Genomic DNA, 19,871 nt, shown 5'->3' with positions numbered 1-19,871 from the left:
GATGAAATAATACTTCTAAAAAGGTCAGGCTGGAAGAGAAAAGCCTTCGAGTGTGGAGGTTTATGAAATTGGACACATTTTTACCGAAGCGTGCCGATGTAGGGATGGTCGAAGCCAAGTTAGACACAGGCGATTGCTTCATGATGATCGGCAGGGACGAGGGCAGGTTTCGCCCCTGAAGTTTGAGTTTAATGAGCTTCATGGCGATGGAGAACTCCAGTCGGTCCATCTTTCCATCGCTGTCGATGTCAGCGAGGTTCCTTTAGGAGGAGGAGGAGGAGGAGGAGGAGGAGGAGGAGGAGGAGGAGAGAAAAACTGATGTAAGAAGATGACGTGTTTGTAGCAAAGTGCGCATTCCCAGTTTTGTTTTTCTTCACTGGGACAATAGAAAAGGCGAGAGTTACACAAGGGACCAGGCGCTGGCAGGACTGAAATTCAGTAATTCACATTAACACACACACATACACACACACGCACACAGTCTGTTCTAATTACAGCACACACACACACACACACACACACACGGTTTACTAGGTGGGGCAGGCTGTGAAGGAAGTTAGTGCTCAACAGGAAGTGAGAAGCAGGCTGAGAGGTCCAAACTGAGCAGAAACAAAGGCTGGACCTACTGACCTATATGCTCGACACATTATTTTGGAGGAAGACTCACGAAAGCGGTGAGCCGGTGCTTACCAGATCTCAGCCAGGACAGAAGGAGGCAGGCCGGACTGGATGAAGAATTTCCTGGCTTGCTCACCTGAAGACACACAACAAACCACTCAGAGAGACGGACACTTGATACTGCTGAACTACTTATGACATGTCGGTGATCCTCATAAGCAAGTATTCGGTCTGTTTGTTATGCCAGCACCTTACCCGAGACGTAGCCGAGGACGGGGGCGAGGCTGTCGAACTGCTTGTCATGTTTCCCCCTCTCCTCTGGAGTGATGGCCCACACACTGGCTGCGCCTGGACAGAACACAGAGACACAAACCCATGACGTTTGAAGTTTGACAATGACAATGAAACAGGATTTTGATTCCATCGTGCCGCCTGAAGTTAAAGTAAATCCTGTCCCGACGCGTTTCATTTGCAATAACAGGATAAAGGATCACTTAGAAGTGGGGAGCCACGCGGGGGGGGGGGGCGTCCTGGTAGCCCACTGGTTTAGATGAATTCCACATAACCAACATGTCTGGAGACATTTGTTGCCCTCCCTCTTTCTCTCCTCCTTTCCTGTCTCTCACTGCAATTTCAAATATCAAATATCAAAAGGCAAAAACGCCGCAGGGAGAAGAAGGTTGTATATCAAAACATACTGATACCCGCTGATGCAGAACAAAGTAATTAACAAGGCAGTTTAGAAGGACTTTTATGGAGGGATATCATTTTTTCAAAAAGTAAATGAGGCAAAGAAGATTTTTTTTAATCTTATCCTGGCTAATCACATCATCTTAAAACACAAGATCAAGACTCAGAAGCCATACGTACCGCTCCGTGAGGCTAACATCAACATGCTAACATGCTGATGTGTGGCAGGTAGCTATAGGCCTCATATTCACCATCTAAACAATCTCAGTGACTCACTCACTCATCTCACTGACAACTACAAAAGTAAAAAACAAAGACAGATAAATGTATATATACACACAACAATTATTACTATTCCAATAGACTCTAATCCTACACAACATCAACAGTGTTACTAGTAGAGCTGTATAAAAGGATTACAAACCCCCTAAATTTCTTGCTTTTTGCATAATACCAGCCACATTACGTTAATATGACAGTATTACACCTTTGAAATTTCAAACCATAATGTTCACGATGGGCTCGTCCCAACACACAAACACAGCAACACATCAGAAGTCCCCGAAGCCGAGATGCTGATCCTGAACTCAGCGTGGATCTTCTTAAACTTCACCACCCAAAAATTCTGCATAATCTCCATCAGCAGTGAGACCTCCCCCACAGATGAAACCACTCTTAACCGAACTCCCGACAATGATTAATGTATAAAAATGTCCAGTCAGCTTCTCTTTTTTTTTTTTTCCTCACTGTGCTCCGCTCTTGCATATCTCAAGGTAAGTTCAGGGTTGTCCATGAATTAAAAATGAAGTCAGACATGCTGTGCAAGGGAGACGAAACCCAATTCTTGCTTGATTTCATAACACCTCGTTACCAGAGAGGGATGAAAGATGATCATCGGAGCTAATAATCAATTAATCATAAAAGGGGGGATCCGTGAAATTAATCAAATCATAACACGATCGGGGTTTGTTTAATTTCTTTTTTTTTCCATAAGCTCTGAGGCTATGTAAAAAAAAAAAAAGAAAAGAGAAGAAAACCGCCTGTGTGGACATTGTGCACAGATGGATCCCTCCACATGGCTGTAACTGAATGACAGAGCTGCAGATAAGGAGATGATGACAGATAACGAGTCCAGGCAGAAGAGCAAAGCACGAAAAATATGATTTCAGCCTCGAGCAGCTGACTGTAAACTGCTTTCAGACGGTAGAAACAGATGAGCTGATGGAAGAAAGCAGCCAGTGCCACAGCTGTGAAGTGGATGGATGCGACGCTGCAGTTGGAGGTCAACTCGGGGGAACAAAAAAAAGAAGCGGCTCGTACGTAGCTCACTTTCAAAGAGAGCTCGGCAGCGACAGACGGGCCTCCCCGATGGTGAAGGCTGTTACCATCGTGATCTCAGTGGTGCGAACCTCGAAAACCAAATGTTTACACAGATTGTTCACAACAGCGAGTTTAATGTGAAATGAAGCCGACAAACGTTGAGCTCGTCGAGGATTTTGTCCTTTGAATTATTCACCTGCAGTCATCTCGAGCTCATAAGTGTCTGAGCCTCACTTTGATGTGAAAATGTAGGATTTACCAAAATAAAAGTCCCCTCAAAAGTAGAGCCTGACTGATCCATAAGGCATGCCAATGATAATAGCGGATATTGGCCCATCACAGATATATTGAGATGGGTGTATATCTTGTCCAATATGCTCTGATATGGAAGCGTTTTTGTGTAAGACAATGATGTAAATAAGGCAGTTTAGGATGAATTCCCTGGGAAGTTTACTGTTTTAGTGCCTGAATGTCATTTTAGACAATAAAATTTATCACGTCCATTTACAGCATCCTGCCGGCCAGTGTTACATGTCTTTGACATGAGTGTTTCATAACCATTGAAGGATCACTGCAAAAAAAACTGTGCGTAGATTAGCTAATATACAGACAGTGATATATCTATAGGAAAAATATGAAGTAGAAGGTAAAAAGTAAAATAGTAAATGAGTTTTACATTTTGATCATATCTGATAAAATGTATATAAACGCTGCAGGTGTTCTCTGTACTCCTTCTTCGTACACCCCTCTGATTTGGATCCTTGTTCTATCCTGTTAGCAGTGGAGATAATCTCGCACAGGAAGCCGTCTCTAAACTTTTGCTCTCAAAATCAACAACAATGCCGTCACCAGGGGAGAGTCAGACGGAGAGTCATCTTTTTTTTATCCTGATCTCTGGAAGATGGAGAAGATTCATAAAGTCGGGATGAAATCTCAGCGCTGAGGACAAAAAGCTGTAGTTACGATATTGTGACGGGAAAAATGACAATTCCTCGTGCTGGTACGGGCGTGTGTCTCACAGAGCTGGTAGTTAGGGTGTAATTTATTCACCAGCTTCAGGAAATACCACCCTGCCCATGATGGAACTTCCTCTGCTAACCCAAACACCACCACTGACTCTTGTTGACCGCAGCGACACACACACACAAACACACACACGCGCACACACACACACACCTCTAAGGAATGACACAAAGCTGCAGCAGATCGGTGCCTTATTTGCAGCCTGAAGATTAAATGTGAAAGCTACAGAGAAAAGCTTTTCCAGAAAAAAAAAGAGAGAGATTCAACTTCTTCCAAAATGTGACATAATCAGACGCCGACAGCTGTTTGAATTCACAGAGAGATCTCTTGTTTGTTAGCAAACACTCTGGCAGATTGCCTTGAGCCGGTTTCAATCTCCAAACAAACTCATTCTACCCTGAACCGCCGCCGCAACACCTGTTCAGGTACCTGTTTTTTTTCCCTGACGAGGCCGACTGCGTGCAGCTCCCGGTGCCCCGACCTAGTTTTTGGCGTCGTCAGCAAAATGTTGCAGCCACAAAAAAGAAAAAAAAAAGGGCGAGAGTAATTAATCTGGCGCTGGAGATGTGAGTATTCTTCACATTGTCTCGTTGGCTTCGACAGGCCTCATTTAGAAGCTATTGTAAGTGAGAGAGGCAGGCGAGATTTAGCACAGTGCCGCTGGGACGCGTCGCTAGCATGGTCACATCCAGCTCGGCCTGTCAGTCGGGTCCAGACTCTGGTACAGTGGCAGCTGAACGCTCTGTGAGTAAGTGGGGCACCGCAAAAAGAGGCTTCTTACGCGGCAGCGGCACAATCCATAGGGGTCTTCTGCGGCTTGACACTTGTGCTGGAAACATACGGCCGCTCAGTGTGAGACCGGGTAAAGAGGTGCCAAATTTTTTGAATATGTAGCATTTGAAAGTTAATTATAGCTTTTAGGCTTGAAGACGGCAAACCAAGGGCCTCAAGTGTTTCGGGTTGAACAGTCAGTCTGGCCGATAGATACTTTTATACATATTCTTTTACATTTGTTTTTAGGGGAAACTTGTTCACTTAAGTTTGATAAGTCTGCGTGGTAAATACAGCATGTAGCCAGAGCCAGGGAAGGATAAGGACCTCACGATTCAACCCGTTATATCATGTTGTTTAATCTGTTCAAAAATCAGAGCAAGTAAGTAAAAAAGTTGAGGTTTCATCAGACTTTTCTGTCTCTTGAAAAATGTGCTTGTAAATCAAACTTCATACTTGCGAAATGAGAAGTCTGGCATCCCATCATGTCGAACTGTTCCAACCCATAAACAGAAATGAAAAACAAGATAGCTCAAAACACACTCATTAGCCCAGATTCGCACTCCCTCTCACAGGTCCTTGGGGGTACAAAACACACTGTACTGAGTGACGGATGAGAGAGGAGCAACAAAACAAACTCACAAACAAAAGAAATCAGATTAGACGTCTATCGAGATTAGAGAGTTCATACAGACAGTCCTCGAGTTCTGCGAAATGTTTTCACAGATCCCCCGACAGTGTGCCTGATTTTCTCTAAGTGGAAAAAAGAGATTATGTAACTTTTTTTTTACCTTCACATGACAGCTTCAGAATCATTTTGATGGCACAGTGTCCTGTCACAGGGTGAACGGTGTCTCTGTCTCAGCCACTCGGCTCTCCCATCACTTGTTTCTGCACTATGTCACTTCAGTGAGAGTGTCGGATCACAGCGTTACATACATGTTTACCTCAAGATCCCATTTTTCACCACTTAACACTGTTATGACGTAATGAGTTTGTAATGAGCACCTACATTACATCTGACACACTGTTACAGACCTGGGATTTGTGTTTACCGCGGTGCTGGTGTTGCACTCAGAAACTGGGACATTTTCTACATAATGCTGCTTTAAGAAGTTGTGTTGAAGTTTGGTTGACACTCATTTTTTACACTTGAGACATAAGTTAATCGGTTTGAGTTTAAGATATATTTTGTTCAACGTCAAACTGTTTCTCCGAGCTATGTTAGACACAGCTAGCTATTTATAATAGTCTTTATGCTAAGCTAAGCTAATCTTGTCCTGGCTGCATCGTAGCCTTTAATAGTAGATGTGACATGTTTGGCATCAATCTTCTCATCTAACTTATTTCCCCCCAAAGTTTTCATTTAAAATGTTGAACTCTTGAAGGCCATCACTGTCCATTCGTTCTTTGCTTGTTTGAAACATGTTAAAATGAAATAAAGACAATGCCGTTACTGACATGTTTCCCTTCTGTCGTACACTGAACACATGAAAAACAGCTACCTGCACAGAAACCTAGAACACACACACACACACACACACACACACACACTCTTCGCGAATACACAAGAGCCCTTAAGCTAATATTGACACACAGTATACGGCAGGTTTTTTTTTCTTTACTGTGGTTGGACTCTTATGGAATAGCTTCCACAGCAACGACGGCTGTGCAGAATTTAAACCGACTGTACATCAGTTCAGCTCCTCAGCAGCTGGGACACAAAGAGCCTCTGCCTTGTGTGGGTTTTGTACTTCCCTTTGTCAGCCTGTGTGCTGTTGTCTAGGTGCCGTGCGGTCCTCTGGAGATGTTGGGAGTCAAACCTCCGGACGCCCAGCGCCGCCCCTCGGGGTGGGGGGGGGGCGTCACTGCTTTCATAACTATTTACATATGAAACGCTTCACCTGGGGAGGACGAGTTGATGTTTGAGATTGGACCAGGGGATCAACAGTCTCTGCGTGCTGCAGCATAACACTGAACACACACACACACACACACACACACACACACACACACACACACACACACACACACACACACACACACACTCTCCTCCTCGAGGTGTGAGGCACAGCGTCCACCTGTTCGGGAAATTCACACACTAATGACTTTACAATTACCTCGTTTCAGATTTTCCATGTTCACGAGGGCGCAATAACCCATACGGCATGTTTCCATGGAGAAACTCATCACGCCGCGTCTCTGAACCGCGCTCTGTCTCCCAGAGTCTACTCACTGGATGGGATTAAAGCCAAAAGTGTAGTTGTGGGGCTTGGCATTTTGTTAAACTGCAGAATTAGTCATGAGGACAAGATGTATCCGACGCACACACACACACACACACACACACACACTTTCTTGGAGGCTTTTTCTCGTAGAGGCCCTCAAGGAGCGGCAACTTCTGTTCTATGATCAAAGGCTGCGAACAAGAGGATTAAAATGCGCCTACACACACAAACACACACGCACACACTATTGAGCAATTCTGTCTACACCAAGGACAAAAGAGATGCATCACTTTCAGCAGAAACAGAGGCAGCCCCCCCACCCCTAAACAAAGGCACACACCAAAATATCTCATCATCTGCATAAAATGCATTAAAAAATTATTATTCCTTGAAGCCTTTCTTCGCTGAAGAGGTTTAAACAACATCTAATTACTCTAATTACCTATAATGTCTTCCAAAACTATCAAAGACGGGCTCAGTTCAAGCCTGGCACCGGATCAATATCCCACTCCAACATCAAAACAGCATCACAGAACCGCAACAAACCGCGGCGGCCTTTTAATCTCGACAGGAAGTTGACCAGGGGCGGAAGATTAAAGTTTAGAGGAAAGGGCACGACACAACTGCTGCTCATCGGTCAACTCCCATCTCTCTCTCTCTCTCTTTATCTTTCTCTCTCTCCACCCTGACCACTCCCCCCCCATTTGCCTCCCACGGACAAACCAGACACCAGACGGCCAATCAAGACGAAAAACACAATGTTCTTACCATTCATGGCTGCAGGCAGGTGGAGAGCACGGGCAGAGAGGGGAAGTCCTCCACTCAGCTGGCTAGCTCTCAGACATCTGCAGGGAAAGAGAGAGCGAGAGAGAGAGAGAGACAGAGAGAGAGAGAGAGACAGTGTGATTGTGTGCGTGTCACGGAGCAGTGGGTATAAGTGAGGAACGCGAAGCATGCAGCGAGCAAGAGAACAGAGGGGATGTAAATGTGTGCAGGAGCTGAAGAAAAAAAAAAAAAAAACTCATCTCCCCGGTCACAATGCGAGGAGGGCGCACGGTGAAGGATGACAGAGCGAGGGGGGAAATAAATAAAGAGAGAGGAGGAGGGCGAAATGACAGAGAGAGAAGGGAGGATGAGGAAGGATTCAGACAATGGCAACAGGGGAGAAGTCGGCAGGCGGACAGCTGAGGGACGCCGAGGAGGGAAAATGATGGTGGTCCGGCAGGAAGGGAGCATTTATCATCGTCTGCGCTCCCATCACAGATGGCGGCAGCTCAGGCCGGCAGTCCTCCGCGATGCTTAGAGAATCTTTTATTTCTTCAAGTGTTAATGTGACAATCATTAGGGCTTTATGTCCAAGTACCAATACATTAGGGTTAATGGGCTTATCTCTCTTGATAGGAACATGTTTTCTTTTTAGACTAATGGAAAAAGAAAGCACACATGGTGTTTGTTTTATTCAGATTTCTGTTTCTGGACATTCAGACAAATTAGCACAGATTTAATTAGATGGCCTCATTCGCAACATAAAAATACCAGAACGCTTAGCAATGCAAAAAAAAATAATAATTGTCTCAGTGTAAAAATAACCAGGGGAGTCTCATGGAAACAGGCCTTCACACACAGGGCTGCAGGGAGCGACTGTTTCATTGGTCGAACTAGTTTGCCTGAAATATTTTTAAAAGTGTATTTTGCAACGTGGAAAATCATGTATTTCCACCTTCTTTCCCGTTTACAAAATTTGGTAAGAGGTTACGTTCAAAATCTATTGTTGGTTGCACCTTAATGAAGCTAAACGAGAAAAGTTAGACACACCAGTGAACTCAGTGTGAAATAAACAGGATATACCATAAATATTTGCCTCTCTAGGAATATAAATATTTGTTTTATTATGTATATAAATATATTGTATGTGGAATATAAATAGTCATCTTGTTGGGAATATAAACAGTTGTTGTCCTGGTCCTACATAAATATTTGTCTTTAAAGGGATGTAACCACTTGTCTTTAATAAGAAAGTGGATGCATTTATTTAAGCAATCAGTAGAGGGAGAGCCTTATTTTCAGCAATGCCAAGTGTAAATGAAGACATCAATAAGCAAAAGCAAACCTTTAAACTGAAAAAAATCCAAAACAACAGTTTCAGAACAGTTACAGGCCGACAGAGGACGATTACTAACACCTAAAGCGTCTTATAAAGCATCTTGCACCAACTATCATGACCATTTGTTCCATAAGCTGCATACAGATTTGTCAGATTTGAGTCGAAATAAGAATATAATCATGCATGATGCTTCATGGACCTGCCCACATGCATCTTCCCCGCATGTACAAGTACATGTACACCTACATGTACATGCAAAGTCGAGATGCACTGAGGGGCCGGCCTGCATCCACTGCTGCCGCTGGGCAGGCAGCCCGTCGGCGTGATGAGATTCCTCTGTAGGATCTCTGGCAGAGTCCCAGGAGGTGCAGAGGACGGATGAGCCCATGCAGGTATCGCTCTCCAAGCCCCTGCGTGTAAGGGCTTTCATTTCTTAAGCCCTGCACCATAAAATGGCTCTGCAGGTGGGCTATCACGTCTGATCTATTGTTTCCTGTCCTGAGGAGTTTCCTTACTATACATCCGCTGTCTTTGAAATCACGCTCAATTGTATTTGGTCCATTTGCCCCACATATTCTTGATGATCTGAACGTCTTTAAGCTGAACTACTTCTTTATCGAGGCAGTTTTGCTCATTTTTCACCCCCTAAATTGAGTTTCCTGCTCCTGCGGTTTCTCTTTCTGTTCTTCAGATTCTGTTAGTCGCTCTGCTCAGACCCTCTCGTTTATTTCCCCTTGTTCCATCTCTCTTTCCCAGGAGCCTATAGCTAACAAGCAGGGCTTTTTTTCTCCTCAGCTGTGATTCCTGTCAGGTCTACGCAATCTCCCCTCCGCTTCCGCCAAATCATCCCCCCCCCGCCTCACACCTTTTACCTCACTTCACTCTTCACTCTGTCTTTTCCATTTCAGCTCCCCTATTTCTTATTCATCCCTCACTCGAAACACGCATCCCCTCTTATAAGCCACCCGCCCCGATTGCTTTCATCCTTTCCTCTCCTTCTGCTCCCGTTACCACATTGCTCCATCACTGGCCTCCCCTTTTTTCTCCTGTGCGAATTCCTGGAGGGGGAGACGGTGGTTGTTGTATTATAAATCATTCTCTGCACATGCCGACACTGCCAATTACTTAAAGCCAATGAACCGCTCACTGGTGGCGTACGGCCCGCGCGCAATCTAATATATGTGCAAGTGCATGTCGCGCACACACGGACGGGCAAACAATAACGGCGTCTGAGTCCAAAGCCATAAATCCATACAGCCCAGGACAACAGAAAGGAGAATGTACAGATACTTTGATTTAATTAATAACATTTGAGTTACTGCTTCCTTTGTATCAACTCTCAACTGTTTGGTTTGTCATTTTCATCATGACCTGGTTTGGAAACTGTATCCACCCATAGTTCTTGGGAACTGCTAGCACTACTAGCTAGTTTGAAACCAGCTAGCATATGCAGCTAACTAACTGTTTTTCTCCTCAATCTGAGAGTAATATCGCTAACTATTTCTGTGGTTATCTTCAATTTGTCACTACATCATAAAAGAGCCATTCCTTGTTTTGAGTTAATAGTAGCACTGTTAGCATTACTAGCTAATTTCAAACTAGCTAGCAATGCTGCTAACTAACAACAATATATCTTGTACTCCTGCTGCTAACTATGTGTGGTGTCATCTTTATTTGTCACTGCATCGTGAGAACATTGGACTCTTCACTAGTTTCCAACTAGCTAACCTAGCTGAATTGCTACGTCATGTAATTTAAGATGCTGTTATTTTTGTTAAATGTATAAATATCCCCAGTTTTCATTATTATCAAACAGAACTTTTTCAAGCGTCAGTTTAGAATTGTCAACTATATTTAAAATGATCTTTTATCAATAGAGTCCCGCAGGAAGAGTCCTAAAAACCGGAAATAAGTTAGCATTTTTAAACTTCCTGTTCCCCTATGTCGATTTCAATACATTTTTTGAGTGGGATTTTGGTTAAATGTCTGAAACAAGGTTAAGCTTTAAGCTGAAAGAGATATTCACGTTTAGCTCTACAACATAAAATACTTTGTTTGAATTTGCCATTCCAAACGTGAAGACTAATCTACTCACAAGTTCATCTTTTCAGGTGGACTTTTGTAGCAAACAATTCTTACTCTTACATACAATTTATAGATTATTCAATTTGTAGTGGGCTAGCTAAAAGTAGTGTAAGATTACTGTCCACCGTTAGCCTACTTCTGGTGATTTCAGCAAGTCTTGTCAGTTAGGCTAGTTCAGTAAATCAAACAAAACCTGGCAGTTACTTGGTCTAAATTTCTGCTAAAGGCTAATCTCCAGGTAAACATGTGGTTCATGTGAGAAAACCTCTTTAAATTCAATAAATTCAAATTACAAAGAGCTGTTGCAACCCACAGTAATTCAGTCCCACGGAACACACTTCCAGAGAGCTACATTAAGCTGTGTTAGTAACTCACTGTACGTTATACAGCCGGGTGACAAACTAAAAAGGAAAAACCCTGAACGAATGAGTTCATAAACGGCGACTCTAATATGCTACGGGAGGCATTTCGCTGGCGTGGCTTGGGTCTACTTGACCCGTGAGTGAGAAGGATCCCCGCAAATCAATGCAAAGTGAGTGATCATTATAAAAATATAACACATTTCTGTCCTGATGGGAGTGGTCACCACCCACAGGGAACAAGGGCTGACTGAATGGTTTGAGTATGAATTAAAAATGGGATGTGAATCATCTGCAACGATCCTCCTGTGTGAATACTTGCTGCATGTGTGCTTGTTACCCTCCCTTGCACAAATAATTTGTTTAAAAGGTTTTTAGCATACTGTCACCCGCCCATATACACAAATACTTTTATCCCTGAGGTGTGTGTGGTTTCAAATGCAAGACACTATCTGATACTGGTTATGGCAGACAGCATTCTCTGTTCAAACACGGACACATCCTGGATAACAAACAACACAGAATGCACACGAGGTGCAGAGGACACCCTCTACATCAACACCGCCTGCACCTTCAGCAGCACACACAATAACATGTTGTCACTTCATTTGCTCGTGGTTCCTGCATTTTTGATTTGATTTACCGTATCCCTGTCACTGTGCAATTCAATTTTGTAGAGCTATTGGAGAGACAAGATATGACAGTACAGGAAAAGCAACATCTAAACTCATTCAAGCACATAAACTATTAGATTTTAGGTCACAGATCAAAATAGACTTTAAATATAAATAGACCGAGACACATTTAAAAAGGTGCACCAATTCCATCCAGGCACAAAAACTATTATTATGACTGTTATAAACAATCAAGTGGTCTGACAGTTTATACGCTTCCAACACTGTTGACCTAATCTTGTGCCGTCAGGTTATGTGGTGCCTTAAATCCTGCCAGAGATGATGACATGGAGGGCACATTTTTTTAAGGTCAAGTTCCCCTTTTCACTTTTCACACATTCACTTTCATCACATTTCATATACTACTTTATAACTGCAGTGAAGGAAAGGCAGTAGAGCTCCAACAAGTTGTCGACAGATTGATTAGTCATCAACAAAAAGATAATTGTCTGCTATTAGATTCATTGCATCAGTAATTTTTCCATACAGAAAAAGTTTTCAGCCTCTCCAAAGTGGATAATTACGTCTTTTCTCTGTTTTATATTATAACAAACTGAATATCTTGGGGGTTTTGACCAACTAAACAAGACATATAGAGACATCTCCCTGGACTTTACAAAACTGGGACATTTTTACTATTTCCAGACATTTCAAAATAATGCAGCCCTTCTTAATAGCAGGCCTTGCTCCTCACATGAGTGTGGCCACTCTGAGCAGCTGAGGTACTCACACTTTTGCCCTTTGACGTGGCAATACAGTCTACAAAACTGGTTCATCCTGAGCACTGCAAGTCCTCAAGGTCTCTTACAACATCAGTACAAGTGACTGGACGTTACAAAGAACTCAAACACTTCAGCATGTTTATCCAGAAACGTAAAAGCAACAATATTTTTGACCTCTTATTGCATGACAGAAGCTCAACGTTAGACCAAGTCATTAAAAGGAGAGGCTGCAGACAGGCAGTAAAAGGAGTACCATGAGAAATCTGGTGTGTGAACAGAGAGTTTGAGGGTGACAGGGTGCAGACACATGCAGGTGGGGGTGGCCAATAGGGGGTCCACGCCGCTGTTATGCCCCGGGGCCCCATAACAGATCGATCAGCCCGTGTGTGTGTTGACAACTGAGTTATCTCAGTTACAAATGGAAAACATCAGCAAACAAACATTGGATCCAGATTATTGTGTCAACATACTACTTCATGGTCTATGATACACTTTCAGACTCATGGTTTCAATTTGTTTCAGGTGCTAACAGGCAGCAAAATCAGGCTGGAAATCGTCTACTCACTCTCCATTAGTGTTCCAAGTCTAATGTGGGTCTGTGTCGCTGTGGCAATAAGCCCGGACACCCTTCTCCCTCCATCCCCTGATGGTGTATTGACGTTTTAAACAAAAAAAAATGCTACAATTGGCACTTTGGAAGTTTTTTTGATTGGAGAAACAGTGCGGGACGACTTTAAGGCAGCTCGCTGACCCACCGCACCGAGGGAGAGAAAGGCGAATCAAAGAACCTTTGACTCCGTCCTGCATGCTGATTGACACCTGTGTGCGTCGCACCGGCCCCGGTCGGATGTGTGTATCAATGTGTCGGTCTGTGTGCGCGAGTGTGCCTGACACACACTCCCCCACCACCACCACCACCACCACCACCCCCCCCCCCCCTCCTCCTGCACAGAGGGGTAGCCTGTTCCAGCAGACACAGCCCAGGAAGCTTTGACTGAGCCCTGTGGAAGAAAGAAGCCTGTGTGTGTGTGTGTTTGAGTGATTTTCTGCCTATTCACAAGAGCACACACACACACACACACACACACCTTCCTCTGTTGTGCTGCAGGTGAAAATGGGAGACACTTCCACCAGAAAAAAAAAACAAAAAAACAAAAAACAAAAAGAAACAGAAAATCCGTCTCATATTCATCCTCCTGATACATTTGTGGGTCAGCTCACTTTTCACCCTGGGCTTCAAGAATAATGACAAACTGTCCTCAATATAGCACTCAAATCCAATGCAACTGCGACTGTAGCTCCACTGTCAACACATCAATGAATGTGTGTGTGTGTGCTCTTGTGTGCGTGTGTGCATTTCCCTGCATGTGTGTGTTACGCAACGCTTTTTCTACCTCTGGCAGGTGGACGTACAACAGTAGCTGCAGGGATGAGGACAGATATCACAGGTGCCGCAGATCAGACGGACTTTGCCACTTCAGCAAAGAAAAGCCTCCGCTCTCTGTTTTTAACTGAGGGCAGCGGAACACACACACACACACACACACACACACACAAAAGAAGCAATCTCTATAATTAGTCTACACTGCAGTGAATGAACACGAGCAGGAGTAAAACTGATAAACTTGCTCCCCTCCACCGCCCCAGAATGAAAAATAAAAACTGCACTGACGTCAAACAATCTGATAACAGCGCGGCGTCTCCTGCACTGTAAAACGTACAGGTTTTAAATTTAACTCACCTTTTACTACGTGCAAATGGGGGGAAAAGATCACATCATGTCATGAAACGCCATGTGATGAATCACTAGAAAAGTACATTAAGGTCACTGTGAGCTGCTGGATACTACAGACACTCACTCACCCTCCTATGGGGAGCTCCAGAAATAACACACTCATTTCTTTTTACGCAGGATGAGAATATTATAAGTTGGTCTGTGTGTTCTGGACCCTGAATGTTAAAGTGGCAGTCCGTCATTTTCCAGTGTACACACCTTCTTTGTGAATAGTATACAACCTTTGGAGTTGTATTTTCTGACATAAAACAATAAAGCCAGAAGTCTGTTTCCTACTGAGCTATGTAGGATATGTTTCCTCTGAAATAAAATAAATATATATCACTAAGAAGCCTTCAGTGTCTCCAGCAGTACATTGTCTGGAGAAGACAGAGGCAATTCACAGCCCTTACTCTGATAATTAAAAAGAGATTTAATTTGAATGGAAGTCAGAACATTACTAAAATGTATTTTAGCATATTTTGGAACGAAAATAACATCTGACAGTGGTTTTTCTTCAACACATATGGTGGGATTTTTTTTTTTTTTTTAAACGAAAATCCAAAATGTAGACAAAAGGCTCACACTCAGACAGTGACAGGTGTCACAAATTCACATTTTCTTTCTGCAAACCCTCACAGCTCCGCTGCTGCAGCGGTGTGAAGGTAACACACAGTGAACAGACTACGCTCCTCCTGCCTCGCCTTTTAAATTTAGGGTTCAATAAACCAGGACATCCACATTTACCTTCCGAGAGGGAAAAAAAAGGCAGAATTAAACAAGGTCAGCAGCGACAGAGCGTGTGTCACATTATCTTCAGTCCTGTGAGGCGTTCAAATCATTTCTGTTCATTTACCTGTTGCGGTAGAATTGCGGCGGTGATCCGACATCCAGTCTGGCAAATTAATCTGCTGAAGAGGGAGGAACGGCTCCGGCAGCCGGGGCGGTCATGGTGGGAACTAGGAATGGGCGTGGCCACAGAGTCAAGTCACTAAGGACCTAAATGAAGGGTTTCCGGGCACGTTTTTCAAAATAAAGGCCATCTTTTTTCTCTTTCTTTCTTTCTTTCTTTTTAATTTTTTTTTTTATTTTTTAACACACCAAACAAAATGAAAAAACAAAATCAATCTTTGATTCCAATATCATCAATGTTTCCACAGTCTTTCCACATGTCCTCATAATTTATGATTGCCCTTTTCCATTTCACATTCATTCAAATCAACGGAATTATGTCTATACGTTATCAGTATTTTTCTATTGTAAAAATGCATATCAGAGTACATTCATTTAAATCATCATCATCTGAATGTCTCACTTTTACATATTTAACACACTGAACACCAGTGCTTATTGTGTTTAATGTGTTTGACAGCAATCAGACAGAGATACTTACAATCATAAAAATTTGAATTTATCTATATCTATATGTATATCTATATATACATACAGCAGAAAATGGATAAACTGAAGCAAATTGTACAAAAGTACAGTACTTGTAATGTGTAGTTGATTACATTCCTCCTACCAGTTGTCGATCTCCTGCATTACTAATAATCCAACCCCTTGTTCTTACTGACTTGCCTGGTCAAAATTAAAAGTCTTATTATTGTGTTGAACAGAAAGTAACATATGGACAGATGTCTTGATTGGCTTACTTAAGTTATGACAGGCAGAACAGGTGAAAGCTGTGAAACCTTTAGCTGCTGAGATGCACAGCCACTTAAAGGGCTAAAATCAAAGCAGCTCTTCAGCCTTTTATTTAGTTTACCCACAAATTCTATTGAGCCAACATTGCATCATTTTCTTCTTTCCTATCTGGCTTATGTGCTGAGCGAATTCCACTGAGATGCAGTTATCTGTAGTTAATTGCATCTTCCTTTTTCAGGAGCAGTGTACAGTCTGACAGGTCTTTGCTGCCCCCCAAAGGAAACATGAAGGCAGCTGCTGGTGTGGAGCACCACCGAAAGCCCACATTCAGTATTACTTCTACAAGTCAACAGTCATAGCCTGATCATATTATAAATGTTTTTTAAAACTCTGAAAAACAGGCATTAATAATTGATTGTTATTCCTTTCAGAGGAGTAAATATAGTACAAATAAACCACACTGAACAGGCAACAACTGTTTATTTCAGGGGAAAAAAAGCCACAAAAAAACACTGACTTTTTAGTAAGTTAATTCATCAGGATGCTTAAGTAGTTCATTTTGTCAGCAAACAAAACTCAAAATCCAACAAATTAAGTGTTTAATTAGTGCTAGCATTAAATTACAGGGATTATGTTCTGTGGGGCTTTTTTTTTTTTTTTTTTTTTTTTTTTTGCACGCAGTACAGCTAAGATGGAGTCCTTCAAACTAAAGAGGGCAACAAGCTTTGTAGGGTCCAAAAGACACTTCCCCCCCCCCATAACAAATACTAATATCAGCTTTATTGGTAAATTGAATCTTTGAAAAAAGTCCATGATTTTCAGAATGTGTTACTATTTGGTGTGTCCCCCTTTTGCTTTAATGACAGCATGCACTCGAGCCGGCATGGACTCCACAAGTTTGTGCAAGACCTGCTGACTCATATCGTCCCAGCATGATTTGACCGTGTTCCACAAAGCTTCTGGTGATGTAAGAGAGTGCTTGGCTCTCTCAGTCTCTAAGTGTCCCCATAAATGTTCAATGGGGTTCAGGTCAGGTGACTTAGGAGGGAAGTCCATGACGGTCAGGACTCCTTGTTCCTCTACGGTCTTTAAGTAGTTCTTGCAGAGCTCGGAGGTGTTTTTGGAGTCATTATCCAGCTGCAGTATGAATCCTTCCCCACAAAGGTGCAAACCGGAGGGTATAGCATGTCTCTGAAGGATGGAGTGGTACTTCTCCTCGGTCATGGTGTAGTCAATTCTCTGCAGGTGTCCAACTCCAGAGTAGGCGAAACATCCCCAGACTTGAATATTCCCACCACCATGTCTCACTGTCGGTCTGATACTCTGCGGTATCATTGTCTCTCCTGCTCTTCTGTTACCACCATATATCTCAAACTTGGATTCATCAGTAAACAGGACTTTTTTCCAGTCATCCTCTGTGAAATGCTGGTATTTCTCAGCCCACCTCAAGCGCTTGACCCTGTTTCCCCTCCTCAGAAGTGGTTTAGGAACTGCTACTCGCCCCCTCAGACCATTACACAACAGCCGTCTTTTGACAGTACTTTTGCTGACAGGATTATTACGTTCTTTATTTAGCAAATCCTGAATCTGTGCTGAAGTTGCCTTTCTATCTCTCAGGGAACTAAGCTTGATGTATTCATCTTCCGATGGCGTGGTCACTTTGGGTCTGCCTGATCGTGCTTTGGATGCAACTGATCCAGTTTCTGCAGCGCGTTTTAGAGTTCCATGCACTGCCCCCTTGGACACGTGGAGCCGAGCCATGATTTGACGCTGAGAGAGCCCCTCTTTGCTCAGAATAACAATTTGATTTCTGACACTCTCGCTCAGTTCTGATGCCATTTTTTCCACTATCACAATGCTACTTAGTGAGCACTGATCAGCTGGGAACCTGAAGCACATTCATATTTACAACAGGTGAACCCTGGCTGCTAGTGAACAAGCCAATGGGAACGGGAAAATAGTGCTGGAACTCTAATATATCTTCTTCCTTCCACAATGTAACTGCGTTCTTAAAGTTGCAATATGGAAGAATTAGCCCAGTATATCACCAGGGTAACTGCTAATGGCTGCTAACTGCTATCAGTGGTCGTATTAGCTGCCAACAAACGGGTTAGCAGGGGCTAGCAGGTTAACATGCATACTTCAACAGATATATCTGGAACACAGTACATGGATGACATCAACATAATGTCAAAACTAATATTTCTTCATATTCTGTTGTAAGTTTTGAACATGTAAAACTAATATTCTTAAATTTTGGACCTTTGAATGTTTCTGACGGATCAACTTAATTATTTCAAACTTTAGTATTTAAATAAAGTGAGATTGTCGGTGAGGTCTCAGAGAGAAGGCTCCAAATGTCTGCTCTGGCGTGTAGCCCATCCCAGGTGGAGAAGGGAACTCTGGGTGTCTCTCTAAAGGCGCTGGGCCTCCAGGACTGTCAGGGGCCAGATATCCACTTGACCGTTGTAGTTACCACCTAGGCAAGAGCAACAGGTCTGAGGGTCAAGCTCAACATAAAGGCAGTGAATATAATACATATTAAGCCAAGCTACCATCCTATGAAGACATAAGAGATAAATGCCTCACAACCAGTCTTGTAATAATTGTAGATATTGTTCATTTATGTCAGGAGCTGTGGTCAGAGGAAAAGAATAACATATTAAACCAAACAAAAGATTGAAAACAACATGAAAACAAATAGATGTGTAACATTGCCTCCTGCAGCAGGGAAAGCTAAAAATAATAATAATGAATGAACAAGCTCAATAGCGACAGTGTCCAGGACATGTTACATTTTGTTCAGTCCTGTGAGGCATTTCAAGGATATCTGTTCATTTACCTGTTGTAGTAGAATTGTGCTGGTGATCCGACAACCAGGCTGGCGAATTCCTCTGCTGAAGAGGGAGGAACTGGTCCAGCAGCCCGGGCAGTCATGGTGGGAAAGAAATGGGCCTCTCTTCACGGTCAAATTACAGAGAACTAAATGAAGGGCTTCCAGGGATATGTTTCAAAATAAAGCTCTCCAACGCATTTCAACAGCATCTTTTCCTTTGCAACCATGGTCCAGTAATGTTGTCATTACTGTTGTTAACTCCTGAAAGGCATTTCAATGAAAAAAATCTTACTGGTAACTTTCCAGTTTGTGTTTACAATTGGAGAGCTGGAACGTGTTCATCTTTCTTTTTTAGTCATTATCAATCATGTTTCTCTTGCCTAGAGTAATGGGTAATACGATGTTTTTTGTAATAGTATACATTCTCAGCATTCAAACTTCCATGTGCAGCCTTCAAAAAAATAATGTGAACATAAAGAAAATAAAACATAAAAGTACTTGGACTCTCAATCAATACCTGTATATTATACATGAGCAGTTGAGCACAGCAGGACATGAAACTTGTCCGACTGCCTCGCAGAAAAGCTGCATGTGGCCAGATGGCTCGATGTGGGTGATCCACTGAATTTATTGTTACAAACAGATCTTGATTTTGAATATGTAAGTCATTGACCTTCAGCTGGTTGTTGATGTTTTAACAGTGTCAGTGACATGTAATTCCACTGAGCCAACATTGCATCAATTCCCAGTTTCCTATCTGGCCTATGTGATGAGTGAATTCCTCTGAGATGGAGTTATTTGTAGTTAATTGCTTCTCCCTGTTTAGTAGCAGTGTACAGTCTGGCAGGTCTCTGCTGCCACCCCAAGGAAACATGAAGACAGCTGCTGGTGTTGAGCACCACCAAAAGGCTACTTTTAGTGTTACACATACAAGTTACCTGGCATAACCTGATTGACCCTGACACTCATACAGGACTGTTAGTGTTAAATGCTCAACAAGCAGTGATTAGCCAATATGAA

The 19,871-nt window shown here is 42.8% G+C and overlaps 1 protein-coding gene across 6 annotated transcripts in view; it reads right to left on the bottom strand.

Annotated features, from left to right (window-relative positions):
- The window catches only part of itsn2a (intersectin 2a), a 42,355-nt gene extending 26,999 nt beyond the window's left edge, over window positions 1-15,356 (bottom strand). For 5 of the 6 annotated variants that reach the window (XM_037085947.1, XM_037085950.1, XM_037085951.1 and 2 more), the window contains exons 1-5: window positions 15,225-15,356; window positions 7,419-7,495; window positions 874-966; window positions 691-754; window positions 85-260 (exon numbers count right to left, since the gene is read on the bottom strand). In XM_037085947.1, the coding sequence (XP_036941842.1) occupies window positions 85-260; window positions 691-754; window positions 874-966; window positions 7,419-7,425 (340 nt within the window). In that variant the 5' untranslated portion in view covers window positions 7,426-7,495; window positions 15,225-15,356. Of the gene's footprint in view, window positions 1-84; window positions 261-690; window positions 755-873; window positions 967-7,418; window positions 7,496-13,988; window positions 14,106-15,224 lie in introns of all 6 variants that reach the window. The other variant, XM_037085949.1, reaches the window with a different exon arrangement.
- Between the last annotated feature and the right edge of the window lie 4,515 nt (window positions 15,357-19,871).

Source organism: Acanthopagrus latus, chromosome 22, assembly GCF_904848185.1.
Source record: "Acanthopagrus latus isolate v.2019 chromosome 22, fAcaLat1.1, whole genome shotgun sequence".
Lineage (NCBI taxonomy): Eukaryota > Metazoa > Chordata > Actinopteri > Spariformes > Sparidae > Acanthopagrus > Acanthopagrus latus.
The sequence above is the reverse complement of the archived record's forward strand: the minus strand, read 5'-3'. Positions and strand labels throughout refer to the sequence as shown.